Raw genomic sequence first — 14,947 nt, forward strand, 5'->3', positions numbered from 1 at the left:
CAGGGATTATTTTTAGCATAGAAAACCCAGCTGAGCCGGACTCTGATCTCAGCTGGGCTTTCTCATTGGCTTTGTGATATAAAATGTAAACAAAAAACAAGGCAGAGCCTACACCAAAGCTCAGCCACTGGACAGTGTTTTTATAGCAGATGAACCACAATTTTTGGGAAACGGTGACCTACATGTCCAAAGCTAGAGGGATTAACATGGATCACCACTGCCTGCACTCGTCCACTGGTGACCAGTGAGCTGCAAATGGACAGATCTCAAATCCATTTCAGATATTCCACTGTCACCAAGCACTGACGCAGGAGTTAGGAGTACAAGTTAAAATAACTCATAACTGTGCTCTCAACCATAGCAGAAAGTGCTGGGAGAGCAGGAAAGGACTGAAAACTACATCCAAGAACAGGAATTCTGCAGAGCTCTCTGCTTCACAGTGTAAACAAGCAGCTTCTCCCAATCTTTTAAGAGAGATGGCAAGTCAGAAATTATTAATACCCCACCAAGAAAACTTTCTCAAGTCCATATTTTGAGAAACTGACATTTATTGTTACCAGAAGTGTAGCACAAGGCTACAAAACAGCTAAAAGTCAGGGCCTCAGGTCAGAGCTCCCCTACAGAGTGTGCAGTCCTGAAGAAACAGAAGGGAATGGAAAGGAGCTAAATAAATCGGGAGCACATTAAAAACTAACAAAAAACCCCAAGCAACTAGTCATGGGAATCTCTAACTAAAATATCAGTAATCATCCCAAGATAATTCAGATGTCAGCTGAATTTCTGCCCCCCAGTCAAGCCAGGGTTTTAGCTTCTTAGGTTCACAAATCAGTCATAGCTACAGAACCACTGCAGGAAGCACAGACCCAGCAACAACTAGCATAAAGAATACATGCCTACAGCTCTTCAGGATTTCTGTATCCCAAAGGCACAGAAAATATTCTTTGTTTTGTTTACTGGCCTTGGCATCAGTGATGTGCCTTCCTAGAACCATGAGCACTTGCATAAACCAGGGCAAACCAGTTCTTTCTTGACGCACACTCAATCTTTAATCATTCCCTTTCTGTGGCTACAAACCTGTTCTACTGCACCACCTGGAATCACAGTCCTGTGTAACAGGACACATTTATAAGTCTCTCTGATGTGACCAGGTTGGTTCCCACCTGCGGTTTTTCAATATCCAGATACTGCCAGACGCTTAAGTACAATCACTACCTGTTTCACTCATCCCAAAGATACTCTCATTTTAGTACACCTGACCCACTGCAAGCATCATACCAAGACTGCAGCCTTCTGCATCCAGCTATCCTGCTGCTATTCTCTCCTGGGTTTGTAGTGTAATCCAGATCCACTGTTCTGTGCCCATCTTAACTGCTAGCTCTGCTCCTGTGGAGACAGGCAGCCAGATACCTGCAGCACCCAAGGACTTGATTCTAGCCCATCCTGCCTGAACCATCACAACAATCATCATTGCTTCTCTGTAAGCAGGTATGGGCTACTGCTGTCCACAGATATGAATCATCTTCTTGCTCTCTAATGCTCAGCACAGTAATGGGATTAACTCAGGATCTATGCCTCTGTTGTGAGGACAAAAAACATCTGCTGCTCCCCCAGACAGAAAAGCTAGACTCCAAACTCACCCTGAGGAGAAGGGAGCACTGTAACCTCTAATACCCTATACAGCCCAGCAGCTGCAAGCCAGTAGAAACATTCCCCCCAGCAGGGCAGTTTATCTATGCCATCTCCACTAACACAGGCCATAAGCACAGGACCAAAGTGCAAGGAGATGTACCTCTGCTATCAGCTGCATTAAGAAAATATCTTCCTGTCTCCAGGCTGGAGATTTGTACCTCCTGTACTGCTACTGGAACAACTCCAGCACATTTCAGGCAAGGCAAGCTAGATTAGCAGAGACCTTCTACTTATTGGAAGGAACACGAATGGAGAGGATTGCATAGAACCAGCCCAAGCACTTGTGCTGAGGACAGGGGCATGCTTCCCCCTCTAGGGAGTGGCAGCATTTGCCTTCAGCACCAACACCAGAACCGGATGTCTGGCAAACCTTAGTAAACTCGACCAATCAGCAGATTTTCCTCTGGCCTCATTCAAATGGAGGGAAAAGAAATTACATCTCTGGTATGCGGCTCTTCACATCAGTTACAACACAGTGATAAGGCTCATGCCTGTTCTCAGAAGCCAATTTGCAATCTGTAAACTAGAGCAACAAGCTTGCAAAGGTAAACTGCTTTAGAGATGTGCTAAGTGCATATATACTAGTCAATCCTTGTTTGGGACATCTATGAAGTTGTTCTCACCCACTCCAAGCAGCCTTTTAGATGAGTCTTGGCAATATTCCTAAAAAAATTATTTTCATATTGGCAATAATCTGCCTTATCAAACTGATTTGCCCATGCTGATCTGCTAAGGCTTTATTCAAGGCCCTGCTATAAGAAAATTCAGGTCCAGTCATATTACATTAGTTAAAGAAATTTCTCTCCTTCTTTATGAACAGACTGCCCACATACACAGCTAGTTTCTCTTATATACCAACATATGTCCAGCTACCAAGCAAGAAACCAGAGTATGCAGCAGCCTTTCCTTCATTACAACTCAGTAGGAGGGTAAGCACGGTGGGAAGGTTATCAGTAGCTGTTGCAGCCTGCCACCCACTGGCCTCCAGAAGTGCGATCTGTGCTGTGACTACTATTTTCCAAGTCAACACATTGAAGCTGACTGCAATGCACTCTGCTGGCAATAGCTGACACACAACGACTTCCTGCAGAGTAACAGTGGTATGGACACAAAACGCTTTACAGCTACTGCTTCTTGCTGTTATTTTAAATCAACTGTAACTACAGTTGATTTAAAGTACAACATCAGTAAAAAGCCATTATTACATCCACTCATTGACATACTTTTTATCTGTTCAGATTAATACTTTGATCCAAGTCAAAGTACGTCAAGAACTTAGAGTGCAAACCACACGATAAACATCTTAGGATAAAGCTCTAAAAGAACATTTAAAACAGAAAAAGGGTGTCTCACTTAGCTTGAAACACACAGTTACTGTCAGTACACGAAGCCCACCATAGTCTAGACTGCTTCTGGAGTCAGGACATAAAGTGCTGCTTGCCACATCAAAGCCAGCTGCAGCCTTTCTCTGGGGGAAAAAAAGAAAAGCCTTCAAACTGAGTTGAAGTAGTTTAGGATAAACATAGTCAGAGATCAATCTCTTCAGACTCAGTCCAAAGGCAGTCAGGTGCATAGGCTGCAAGTTCCTTGTTACTGACTGATTCACAAAGACCACTCAATTCCTGGAGCTAGGTTCAGAAAGGCCCAGCGTATAACAATATTTTACTGTAAAACAGCATCACCAAGATGCTACTTCTCCTATGCTATTGGCAGCAAATGCAAAAGGGCATGAAGCAACTGTGACACATTTGGAAGAGCTCATCCTGGCACAGCTGGCATACCAGCAGAGCCTAGGGTAAAGCAGACAGAAGTGAGGACGTGAGGCATAGTGTGCCTTTTGGGAAAAGTCAAAGCTTTGCCAGCTTGGGACTACTAATTACCTCAGAACAAGTGGCTAGAATCTTATGTGACATCTGTCATAGGTGACAGAAATGCTACCTCTAAGGCCCTCTTTTATACAGACGTCACATATGCACAAGCAATGTACTTATGTGGCTGCTGCAGGAACTGAGTTACTTGGGCAGAAGCTGAGCATGAATGCCAGAAACCTTAATCAACCACAAACTGAAACTGTCCTGTCAAAGGTAAAAGGAGACAAGTTCAGACAGTTTTCAGCTAGACCGCTTCAGGATGGTGTGGCTGCTAAGAGCTGCTCATGTAGAAAGAAGAAAAAGCAATAGGTCTGAGGAAGGTCAACTATTGGACAATCCTTATATACTGCCACAGAACTGCCCATTCTCAGAGCTTCTCTGGTTGAAGCTGCTTCAGGCAGTCTGCCCAGAGCACAGCCACACAGCCTACCGTGAGCATGATTAGAAGTTTAGTCACATAAAATTAAGCAAGGCTCAGTCACTCACCTTACTCAAAAAGCTGCTTTTAGAAGGATATGGCTCACTGACCTATATCCACAAATGCCAAATGGTAGACAACTGTGTAAAGACGCCCCAGGATTCATAAGCTGAGCTGCCTCAGAGTGTGAACCCAGTTGGCCATGTGAAGTTTCAAGAGGTTTACTTTACAGAAGACTGTTGAGGGCTGTGCTTCCAGGAGCCCTGAAGTTCTCAACAGCCTCTTGTTCATAGCAAGAGGTCTAAAGATTGACAAAATATGGAGCATTGTAAAGTAACGTGAAGGAGTCCAAGTCATCTATACATATCAGTGCTTTTGAACAGAATTGTTTCCTTCATGTGCAGCATATTCGAAATAGAAGTTGCAGCCACTGAAACAGCAACATGACTTGAAGTCCACATACTTCATGTCAACACCCATTCCAAGAACAATTCTATTGAGTCAAATATTTATCTCTAGAGCTCTGAAGAGCTCCAGGTGATGAGTAGTTTGCAATAGTTCTGTCTCTGAAGCCTGTTTGCCATTTTACATCCCACACAAATTCTTGCTTGTTGTATCAGACATCTTTATTTGCTGTATTGCCCAAGTGTACAAATAGTGAATGTAGCTAAAGAAATTCAAAATATATCAAAGTAGAAATCTGTCTGGGAAGAGGAATGTCAAGATATTTACTTTATAAAATTGCTACACTTCAGTCACTCCCATTTGCAAATTGTAAATATATCAGGGCCACAAAGAGACAGATTATGATCCTGCAAAAAAGGAGTTCTCCATAAACTTTTTCTGATAGATGAAGTCAGTCAACAGCAAATTAATTTCTTACATTTGACTCATTTTGAGTTATCAGCCAACAGGATGTTAGCTACATCCAGACAACTCACATACAATTCAACTCTCATTTATACCAAGAAAGTCAATGTATTCACTATCAACATGTTTAAGTATTAGTGAAACAGAATCCCAGTGACAACATTTATTTTAAGCTAACGAAGTCAAACCAATAAGCTGCCCCTGGCCATTGAGTGCAATTGATGCTTTTGTCACATTTTCAGAATAAGGCGCCTTAGTTCTTGAACAAGTCAATACAGCTTTGCAGGAGAGACACATTGTTCTGCAAAGGAAGAGAATTAGTTTCAGATGAGTGTGACCAATAATTTAAATCCTGCCTTCCACAATGAAGCAGCTTCCAAAATAGTGGGTCTAACCCAGGATTTGTAGCCTGTACCAATGCTAAAGATCTTCTGCTGCAAAGACAAGTATTCAAGCAGCAAAGAGCCAAAGCCAGACCATGCAGTCTGCAATCTGCCTCTTCCTGCAGGCCTGCAGCCATGACTCAGCTCGTAGTAAGGAGAGGGGGAAAAAGCAGCAGTAAGCTTTTAAAGAGGGCCAGACTGAGCACTATTGTCCAGTCCTTTTTGTATCACATTCCAGTTCAGCACTGAAGTAGCTACCTATAATGAAGTCCAGGACTCTTAGTGAGTGGGCCATTAGACTTTCCTTCTTCAAAAGCTGAGGATGCACAGTTACCTCTTCCTGGTTTGTTTGCTATGCTAAATTCACAGACCCTCTAACCTATGTGTACTTCCCTAGATTAAGCTGGAAGTACACAGTGTGGTATCTGCAGCAACCTTCAAGCCTGCTCAGTAAAGCTTATCAGAGGCTGCTACAAAGCCAGCATCTCCCTTCACTGACAAGCCAGGTGAGCAGGGCTGACAGCTGGATCACAAGCTGCAGGATATTCTCTCACAGCACTCAGGAGCACTGGAAGCAGCAGTTGCCTCTGGATAACGTAGGGATCAAACCTCACAAATGAGCCTGCCTGATAGCAAGTCAGGTGACCTGTTGTGTACTACCTGCAAAACTGAGACCTCCCAGTTGCTGTAGGAGGTTGGTGTCCCAAGAGTGACAGGTTGAAAACAGATTTCTGCATGGGACAGATCAGACTGTCAGCATTTGTTCTTTGTACACACTATGCCTACAGCTTCCCCTCTTCGGTTCCCAGCTGAAGAGTTCAGCTGTTCTTTTTTACAATTCCTAGTTTTAAAGGGAAATCCCAAATCTTCTAAGTTACATAGTACTCACTTCACTCAAGCTATGCCTGTTAAATTCCAAATAGCACACACCTTTGCATGTTTTATTTCCAGTTCTGCCATTTCAATTAAGTTTTTGCGGAATGCTGCTATTCTCTTCTGTTTGAAGCTCATCAGTTCTGTAGAGAAGAAAGAACAAAGGTAAGACACATACACAAAGTGTGACAAGTTTTAGTAATGCCTCTTATGTTTCATGAGTTCTGTTGTGCAGGTCTAGTTACAGTATTTGACCACAAAAAGGTTCAAGAGTTAGACCTGCTGTTTCAAGACAGATACATTCATGACAGGACACTGACATCTTGGTGAGGAAACACACAGCTTGTCTGCGACTGAAGAACTTTGGAGGAAGACAACCAGAGTGAAACAGAAGTAAGCCAAAGCCCTGTGAGAAATATAGAACATTTAAAACCCAGATATATTTAAAGGAGTAGCACATGTACCATGAAGATGTTTCCTCTCTTCTATATTCTCCAAATACAACTAAGAACCAGTGTTTGAATCTCTGTACAAGGCACTCAGCTGTACTGGGACAGAGCCAGAGCCTGTTTACATGCTTCTGACTGAGATAATTAGAAGCCTGACTAGTTACCTTCCGGTGGAAGCTGAGAACAAGAGTTCAGTCTAAAAAGCAAGTTCTAGGGGCTTACAAATAAGGTTGGTCTAGTACTGATACTGCTCTCATACAGAGAATTTTTTCTTAAAATGTTTAGCTGCATTACTTCTACAGGCATCTATACTGCCCTTGGGATGTCCAGACCACTCACTTCAGGAGAGTGTTCAGAAGCCTTCAGTAGTCAAAGGTCAGGTAAAGACCTGGGCTGCATTATGATCTCTTTTAAGCATAAGCACAGCAAAGCCTATTTTACCTTGTTTTGCAGATTCTGAAATCTTTTCAAACTTCTGACAACAATCCTGTTGATGTGCCTCAGCCAGCCTGACATCCTTGCTCTTTAGTCTGGCTTTATCTAGAGCTTTGTTTGAGTTTTCATAGTTGACAAGAGCTCTTGTTCGTCTGTACAGAAGATCCTGAAAGAAGATAGAAATAGCACACCAAAGCCTTAAGGACTAGATCCCAAACTGAGGTTACAACTACCTCAGCAGCAGGAGGCTTCACATGTTTCAGCACCAGATTCTGCTTCTTCCAATAAGCTATTGCAGCCTGCCACACTCTCAGCATAGTAACAGGAGCCTTTCACCAGTGCAGCATTAAATTTTCAGGACAGCCACTTATGCCTTACTCAAGGAAGCTTGAGGACTACCGTAGGCATCACTTCTTCCCTTAAAGTAGTTTATTCTGATGTAAGGTGGGTCTCTCCACTAAGGAGGAACAGCACTTTCTGAATTCCCTCAGTCTGTTTCCAGTAGACATTTGATTTTTGGAGATCTAACAGTTTGACTGAAGCACTGTACTAACCTATGCATGAGAAGTAGTACAGGTCTCTGAGCCAATTACTTTCTAATCTAGCAGCAGCATAGCCTTGCTATCTAAATAACAGTATCCCACACAAGTACCTGACACTAGAGGTATGACACTAGATGAAGAGGCTGAATAGGTCATACCTACACACCTTTTTTCACCACAGTCACCTCCTTGCCAAATCAAGTACTGATTAGAAAAGAGTTGCTGGCAAAGCTCTCGCAGTCAAATCAATCTACCAAAACCCTCTTGGAAGTCCAGACTCCAATAGCTTTCACATGTTACTGCATATTCATGTTATAGGACTTTGAAAATCCTGAAGTAAATCTCAACTACTAATTAGTCATCACTGGTTTTACTGACAAGTCCACACATACTCAGGCAGAGGAAGGGTTAGAACACTGCTGCAGATTTCAGTTCAGTTTGCTCTAACTTACAGAAGTTTAGAGTTCTTCTTTTCTACATGCCAAAGAAAAACTGGGCTGAGACCTTAAAACAGCCTTTTTGTAAGTGGCTGGACTCCAGCTAGCAAATATACAGCTTCTACATTCTGCTGTGCTTTCAGAGTGTCAGGTTTCTTAGGTAAAACAAAGGCCCACCTTCCTGTCTTCTTAAAGCACAAAGAAGACCATGAGTGAGTCATGATGCCCATAACAAAACTAGGCTTCAAAACCGAAACTGTTCTCACCTTAGCAGCTTCAATATTGAGCATGTAGTACCTCAACAGTTCAGAGAGCTTTAAGTCTTCATCAGATGAAACTCTACTCTCTACCTTCTGCAGAAGAGAAAAAAAATAAAATCAGATGGTTGGTATGTAACAGGAAACAGCAACATCCAGATTCAGAGATCCTTTGCCCTTGGCCCCCAAAGCTTCTCTTACCCTGAGCTTCTCAAAGAGCTCTGCAACTTTCAACAAGTACCTAGGGGGAGAAAAATAAATGCATAAAAGTTTTAGATACTTCTTAGTCTGATAAATGCCAGGATCCATTGGCAGGAAACCAAAAAGCGGGAGTTTACTCCTGCATACAGATCCAGACAAGGGTCTAGGCAAAGACCAGGACAAAGGGTTCAGTGTGCTGGATTCCAGCCTTACAGGCGAGTACAGCTGAGCAGCTAGACACCATTTAAAGTAACAATGCTGATTCTCCAGAGCATAAAGGTCTTGTGGAAAATTTCCTTGCTGCTATCCTCCAAGAGGAATGAACGAGTTTGTTTATTCAGCTTTATACTGTTTCTAGTTCTCGGCAAATTGATAGCAAAGTTGAGAAAGGTAGAAGAATTCACCTCAGAAAAGGTGACTAGGTTTCCACAGCTTAAAAACCCCCCTACTATTCTACAACTGCAAATGTCCTGAAGATAGACTTAGTGCAAGATATGGTTATATTTAATAGCACATTAGGGCACACATGCATAAACCCTTTCTCCCATAGTCTCAGAGTTTGTGACCTGAAAACATTAAGGGAGACTTCTGTTTAGAAGGCGTTTTGATGACCAGCTCAATTCAGCTCTAGGTCACAACTGACAGGAGATCAACTAGTTAAGAGTCAGACGCGATTGATAACATTAGGTCTGCAGCACCAGGAGTGCCAGAGAAAAGAAAGTTTTAATGCCACTTGCTTGCAATTCCAGAAACTCCAACAAGCCACTGGATCTTACAGAAGAAACTTGGTATTCCCAGACTCGAGATATGTTTATGAACAGTTAGAATTGCTTACTTTTTGATAACTGTAGGTTCTTCTAATGCCAGGCTGTTCAAGCAAGCTGAAGTATAAATATAGTCATCTGCAACATCTGCAAGAACAAGACAAGGTTTTCAGGCTGAAATCAGCAAGAGTCCAAAAATCTCTAGAAAAGTCTTTGAAAAGATTCACTTTTATGAGATCTTGTCATCTTATCTGCTTTTGCACATGCGTCCTTGATTCTGTTGTAGTAGTTCACAAGGAAAGTCTTCTCTTGCTCAAAAAAATCTTCTACTTCCTGAAAAGGAATATGACTTGGTAAGTCAGTTACTGCAGAATACAAGCTCTTCCCTATTTTGGGAAGGGCTAAAAAAGACAACCAGAGCCTGAGCCTAAGCATTAAGCCCATCAATCCCTATTGAAGAACAGAGTTCAAGATCCTGAGCCCAGGGTTTGACAATCCAAATGATTTGGCAACTATGTAGTGAAGATGAACTTGACACTCCAGTACTCACTGATACAGGTTGTCTGAAGCAACCAGTAAGGTGGTATGGGACAGCCCACAGGGCTACCAGCTGTTGGAATTTTATTGCCTAGGCCTACTGCAACACAGTAGGTGAGCAGTAAGCAGCTTACAAGCTTGCTTCATATCCACACCAAACATGATATATACTGTAATGTTTCATGACATTGTATTTAGGACAGCAAGTCTATTGGAAAGAGCTACCATGGGAACATGATGGAAAAGCTGAAGCTAGACCAGTTACAGGAGTCTTTGGTATTTGATCGTGTCTAGTGCAAGCAGAAATCCATAAATCATGTCTGTTCAGAGCCTCAAAGTAGGAAAAAATCCACAAGCACATTTGCTGAAGGTTTAATTCCTTCCTCCCCACCAGTATCAGGTATTAAGGCAACTCTTCTGCATCCACCAGACATTTCAATCATACACTGAAATTTAACAGCCTATAACTCCAATGTCTTATTTCTACATAAGTCAAAATTAATACTAGCTACTCCATCCAGCTTGGGACAGCAGTAACACGGCAGGTTAACATTAGTAACTGAGCCTCATGAGCATCAAGCCTGAGGCAGACGTAAGTAACTTGCCTGGAGCAGGACACAAGGAACAGTTAAGATTAAACCAAGAACCTTACCTTGACTCCAGAGAAGAGGACCTCATCAGCACTCTTTACCACACTTTTTAAAAAGCCACCAAACACCTCTTTAGTGTTTTTCCTCCGAACACTCAGCTGCAACAGAGGCCAAAACAGCTTTAAAGTTATCCCAAGGGGGTGGGGGGGAAGTGACTATTTTGACACTTGAAATGTAGTAACATAATTTACCCCTAGCATATGTCAGAGCAGGTTGATTTCCAAGCTCTCCATAATACCCATATAAGCTGTATAAATAGGGCTCATGTACATAAATGGCTTGGCTAGAAGTAGTCCAACTATTCTGTGGCACAGATTTTTCCCATTCCCAGAAACAGCCCAGTGTCTCAAATATCTTGCATCTATCACCCATAAGTAGGTGTGACAAAACAGATGCAGGACTGACTTAACAGGCTTCTGTTCTTCCATTTTAGGACTATGCAACACAGCACAGGTACACCTGAGCCATACTGGTTCCCAAGATAAAGACATGGGAAGCTGGCTTCCTAACCAATTTGACTAGTACTGAAAAACTCCGGAATTTATAACAGAGGAAGGTCTAAAGGTCAGGCACTCATCCTTTAGGCATGTCACAGAAGTACTCACAATACCTACCTGCTGATGCTGCACATGGATTCACATAACATTTTGACAGTGCCCAGAAAAGACAGCACTCCTGACAACTTGCCTCACTTGGAAAACAGAGGGAAGAAAAGAAACAAGTGTCTTACATCCTGGTCATACTCCAGGAAAACATGAAAATTGCGATCTTTGCTAAGCACAGGATGAGAAGAAATCCGTTGAAGGAAGATTTCATGGGACGATACAGTCTTCTTGAAAACAGCAAGGTATTCACTGGAAGGAAAGAACAGACTGAGATACTCTGGTACTGCCTTCTTCACTATACAAATAATTACCCCATGAAAATATTCAACAGCAGCTTCTGAAACTAGCTAGTGATAGTGAAACTGTTCTCAAACCCTTTAGCTAGGAAGTTTTCCAGTTTGAAAGAAACTTTTGGCAACTCCCCAGCTCCAGGATTTTTAAAAACCTTTCACAACAGTCACACTCAAAATCAGTTATAGCCAAAGAAGTTGTTCTCCCAAGAGGCTTCTCTAAAGTGCAGCTTTTGACAGTAGACTCATATTACTTACGCTTCTAGCTCCTGCTTCATTTTGGCAAACTCTTCTTTTGTCATAGACACTTCTCCTTCCCCCAGCTTCTGCATCTTCTCTCTGGGACCATCAAAGTCAGGCTTTGAAGGTGCTGGAGGTATCTAGCCAAGGAAATGGTTAGCAATAGATGCTAGTAAAGAAAGTTTTCTAAAGTTATTTCTAGCCTTCTCTGGAAGGATGCCCTTTTGCCAGGCCATGGAAAAGTGTGGTAAGAGTGCATGACCCAGGAATTCTAGAGGCATGTAGACACCTAGGTCTCTGTTTGCCCCGCCCAGGGTGTGCTATCCCTGCCCCAGGAGGGATACCAACCCAGAGGAACAGCCTCCATAATCCACCCCATAGCCAGCCATCTTCTACGGCCCACAGGGCCCCCTAAAGAACCACGATGGAAGGAAACCATATTTAATGGATTATTTCACTGCGTCAGCTGCAGAATCAAGGACTGTCAGAGCATCAAGCCTTTTTTGCTGCTCCAAGCTATACAGAAAATTAACATAAGTGCCATACCACTCAGGCTGTTTGGGAATTAAGACAACAGGAAGCATAGGGAATACCCAAGTCATGATACACTAGAAACTGGTAAAACATACTCTACGCCCTTACTAGCGTGCACTTAAAATTGTTAGTTTTACAGTTAGAACTACATTTTTTAGTAAGTACTTACAATGAGTCCTGCATACTCTTCAGTTTCAGTGAGTGTATCATGCAGCCACACAAAGTCTTCATGCTGCCTTGTAACTGAAAACTCAGGGCTTTGAAAAGCTGGCAGTGTAGTCTGGAAGAGAAGATATAGAAGCCCTACTGTTTTGTAAATCAGTGCTCTTAGAAATAGTTCTCCCCATTTCCAAAGGAAGCTATTTTGCCTAGTAAGAGCCTTGCCCACTCCCTTTTAGCTGAGCTGGCACTCATTCGAGCTGTACCACTAAGGAGACTGTTAAAAAAAGGCACTGTTGTGAAATAGCACTAACAGCTCATTTTGTGACGTTTCACAGTAGCTGGTTCCCTACCCCCCAGCCTTCCTGTGTCAAGCTAGGATTCCTTAGCAAAGCCAACCTAGTGATCAGCTACCTTGTCTCCACTTAATATGCTCAAGTCTTAGGAAATATGAAATTCTGCATATATATACACACCTTCAGGCCACCTTATATTGGAAAATCTCCATCTAATTAGATTTCCTTCATTGCCAAGCCCATCTTTACAGGCATGTGTTCTGCAAATACACATTACTTGCATGACTTCTTTTCCCCCATGATCTTACCTTAGTATGCACAGTGAACTTCACTCTGTCCTTTTCACTTAGGGCATCAGGTATATCAATCTGGAGAGAAGGATCAACATTCAGGTCTACAGATACAGACCTCACCTGCAACAGAATTCACAGTATGAAACTTAGTCAAGCATCAAGTAGGTTTAGTGAAGCTAGACTGATCATCAGCTGTCAACAGGAACCACACCGCACCACACCACTGCCTTCAGAACAGCACATATGGCCAAGCATAACAGACTTGACACCACCTGCACATCGCTGTGACAAGCCTTCCCTTCCAAGCACAGGAAGGAAAAAAAGGCCTGTTAGCTTAAAGTCTGAAGAAATTATTATTACAGTTCACAGTACAGGTATTTGGGAAGTCTCCTCTTGAGAGGAGTATCCTCCTTCCAGTACTTCTCCAACTTGTTTACTTAGACCCCATCAAGCCAAAGCCTATTATGTCACTCGGAACACAGCAACAACCCTAACAGATTTGTCTTCATTTTCCTGTGCCTCCACAATGCATGGAGCAACAAGCCTTCTGGTCTACTTCTATGACCTTTAGGCCATAGAGCTGTTGAGGTTTCTGAGCATGCTATGAGGCACCATTTACAGGAGACCTCAGAGCCTACCTGCTTCAGTGAAGACAAGGTTTGCCTTCCCAGTGCTTCAAACAGGCCTTAACATGAGCCAGCATTTCCCTTTGGGGGCTTATTTCTTCATTCCAACAGCCTAGACTCAGAACATAATTTTGACCATACTTGCACTTTTCTGGAACAGTGGAATACCCTTTTCAGTAGAAGATTCTCTAGGTTACATACCAGCAACATCCTCAAGGCAGAATCCCACTGAAATTCCTTACCTGGACAGAGCTTCCTGACTCAGAGCAGAGGTGGCCTTGATGCTCAGCATGCCATCCTGCTCTGGGAAGCCAGGCAAGCAATCAGGCCACACTCACAAGCAGTAAGATTCAGCATAACCACCAGCCCATTCCTCCCTGTGATTTACAATCTGAACTTCTTTTAACAAGCTGTACTTCACTGCTTGTACCCAACACCTGAAGATGAATGGCTTCAACTCCCTACCCGACCTCAGGAGCAAGCAAAAAAAGTTTCAGCATTTCCAGCATAGATTACAAAGATTAATGCATACATCCAGGTCTTACATCAAGTAGAATAGTATATTTATGTATCAAGGAATAAACATTTACAAGGTTATTAGTGGTCAGCAGCTTCAGTCATCTGAAGCATTCCAGCAACATACAGGAACCTTAGCACAGAAACCATTTAATGTGATAGGCTATGAAGCCTGTCTTGTAAGAGACTTTCCCTTGAGTGCTGCAGCCTAACAAATCATTTTTACCTTCTGCATAATGAAGAAACTATCAGGCATCAAGGCCACACCACAAGAAGTTTGCTGAAGAGTGACTGGCAGAGCCAGGATGAATCCTGAGGTTATCTTTTGGAGATAATTCTGAATGCCTTTCCAGAAAAACAAGGTAGAGAACTGGGCCATGACTGATTGTTTCACCACTCTGCAGCATACTAGTGCACAGACCACATCAGCCAAGAGCCTGCTATGTAGAGTAAGTTTCAGCACTGAAGCCCACAAGCAAACAGTGCCAGACAGCATCTGAACAATCCTGTGATATCACAGACACCTTGAATGCTGCCTTAAGCCTCTGTAAAGCTGCCTAAGAACTGCTGATAGGTTGCCCTTTATAAGGTGAAGGTTTGCTTCCAAAACATCTCTGAAAGCTCCCTCCCCCTAGGCTGGCCATCTGTGTTCTGCTGCCCAGATCCGGTAGCTGACAAGTCTCCCTGGCTGCCTGCAGAGGACACAGCTGCTAGGCTAGCATGCCTTTCTCCAGCCTGCCCCTGCTACTGATGGTTACTGCTATCACCTGTGATCAGACTGTGCCGTGTAAGTGAGGGATACCTCACTCACTGTACCCTCATCCTTCCAGCCATGCTAAGGACTTCTATCTGCTGCATCCTCACTGTTAGCTGGAGTGAAAAGGAGGTAGGTAAAATAAATTTCTAAGCCTTAGGACTGTGGAATAACCTTGTATACAGCACATTAAGCTCCCCGTTCTGTGGGACAGAAGACTTTTAGCCCATCCTGGGTATTGCCTTGGCAACGAGCAAG

The 14,947-nt window shown here is 43.0% G+C and overlaps 1 protein-coding gene across 1 annotated transcript; it reads right to left on the bottom strand.

Annotated features, from left to right (window-relative positions):
* Positions 1-5,061: 5,061 nt before the first annotated feature.
* SNX5 (sorting nexin 5) lies at positions 5,062-12,912 on the bottom strand. The gene is made up of 12 exons (XM_009083099.1): positions 12,809-12,912; positions 12,215-12,325; positions 11,530-11,641; positions 11,107-11,230; positions 10,379-10,474; positions 9,417-9,522; positions 9,261-9,336; positions 8,426-8,465; positions 8,234-8,320; positions 6,995-7,154; positions 6,162-6,247; positions 5,062-5,149 (listed from the first exon to the last, which is right to left on the bottom strand). Exons 3-12 carry the CDS (start codon positions 11,601-11,603, stop codon positions 5,102-5,104), a joined length of 897 nt encoding a protein of 298 aa, XP_009081347.1. The 5' UTR covers positions 11,604-11,641; positions 12,215-12,325; positions 12,809-12,912; the 3' UTR covers positions 5,062-5,101.
* Positions 12,913-14,947: the final 2,035 nt, after the last annotated feature.

Source organism: Acanthisitta chloris, unplaced genomic scaffold (assembly GCF_000695815.1).
Source record: "Acanthisitta chloris isolate BGI_N310 unplaced genomic scaffold, ASM69581v1 scaffold41520, whole genome shotgun sequence".
NCBI classification, from domain to species: Eukaryota; Metazoa; Chordata; class Aves; order Passeriformes; family Acanthisittidae; genus Acanthisitta; species Acanthisitta chloris.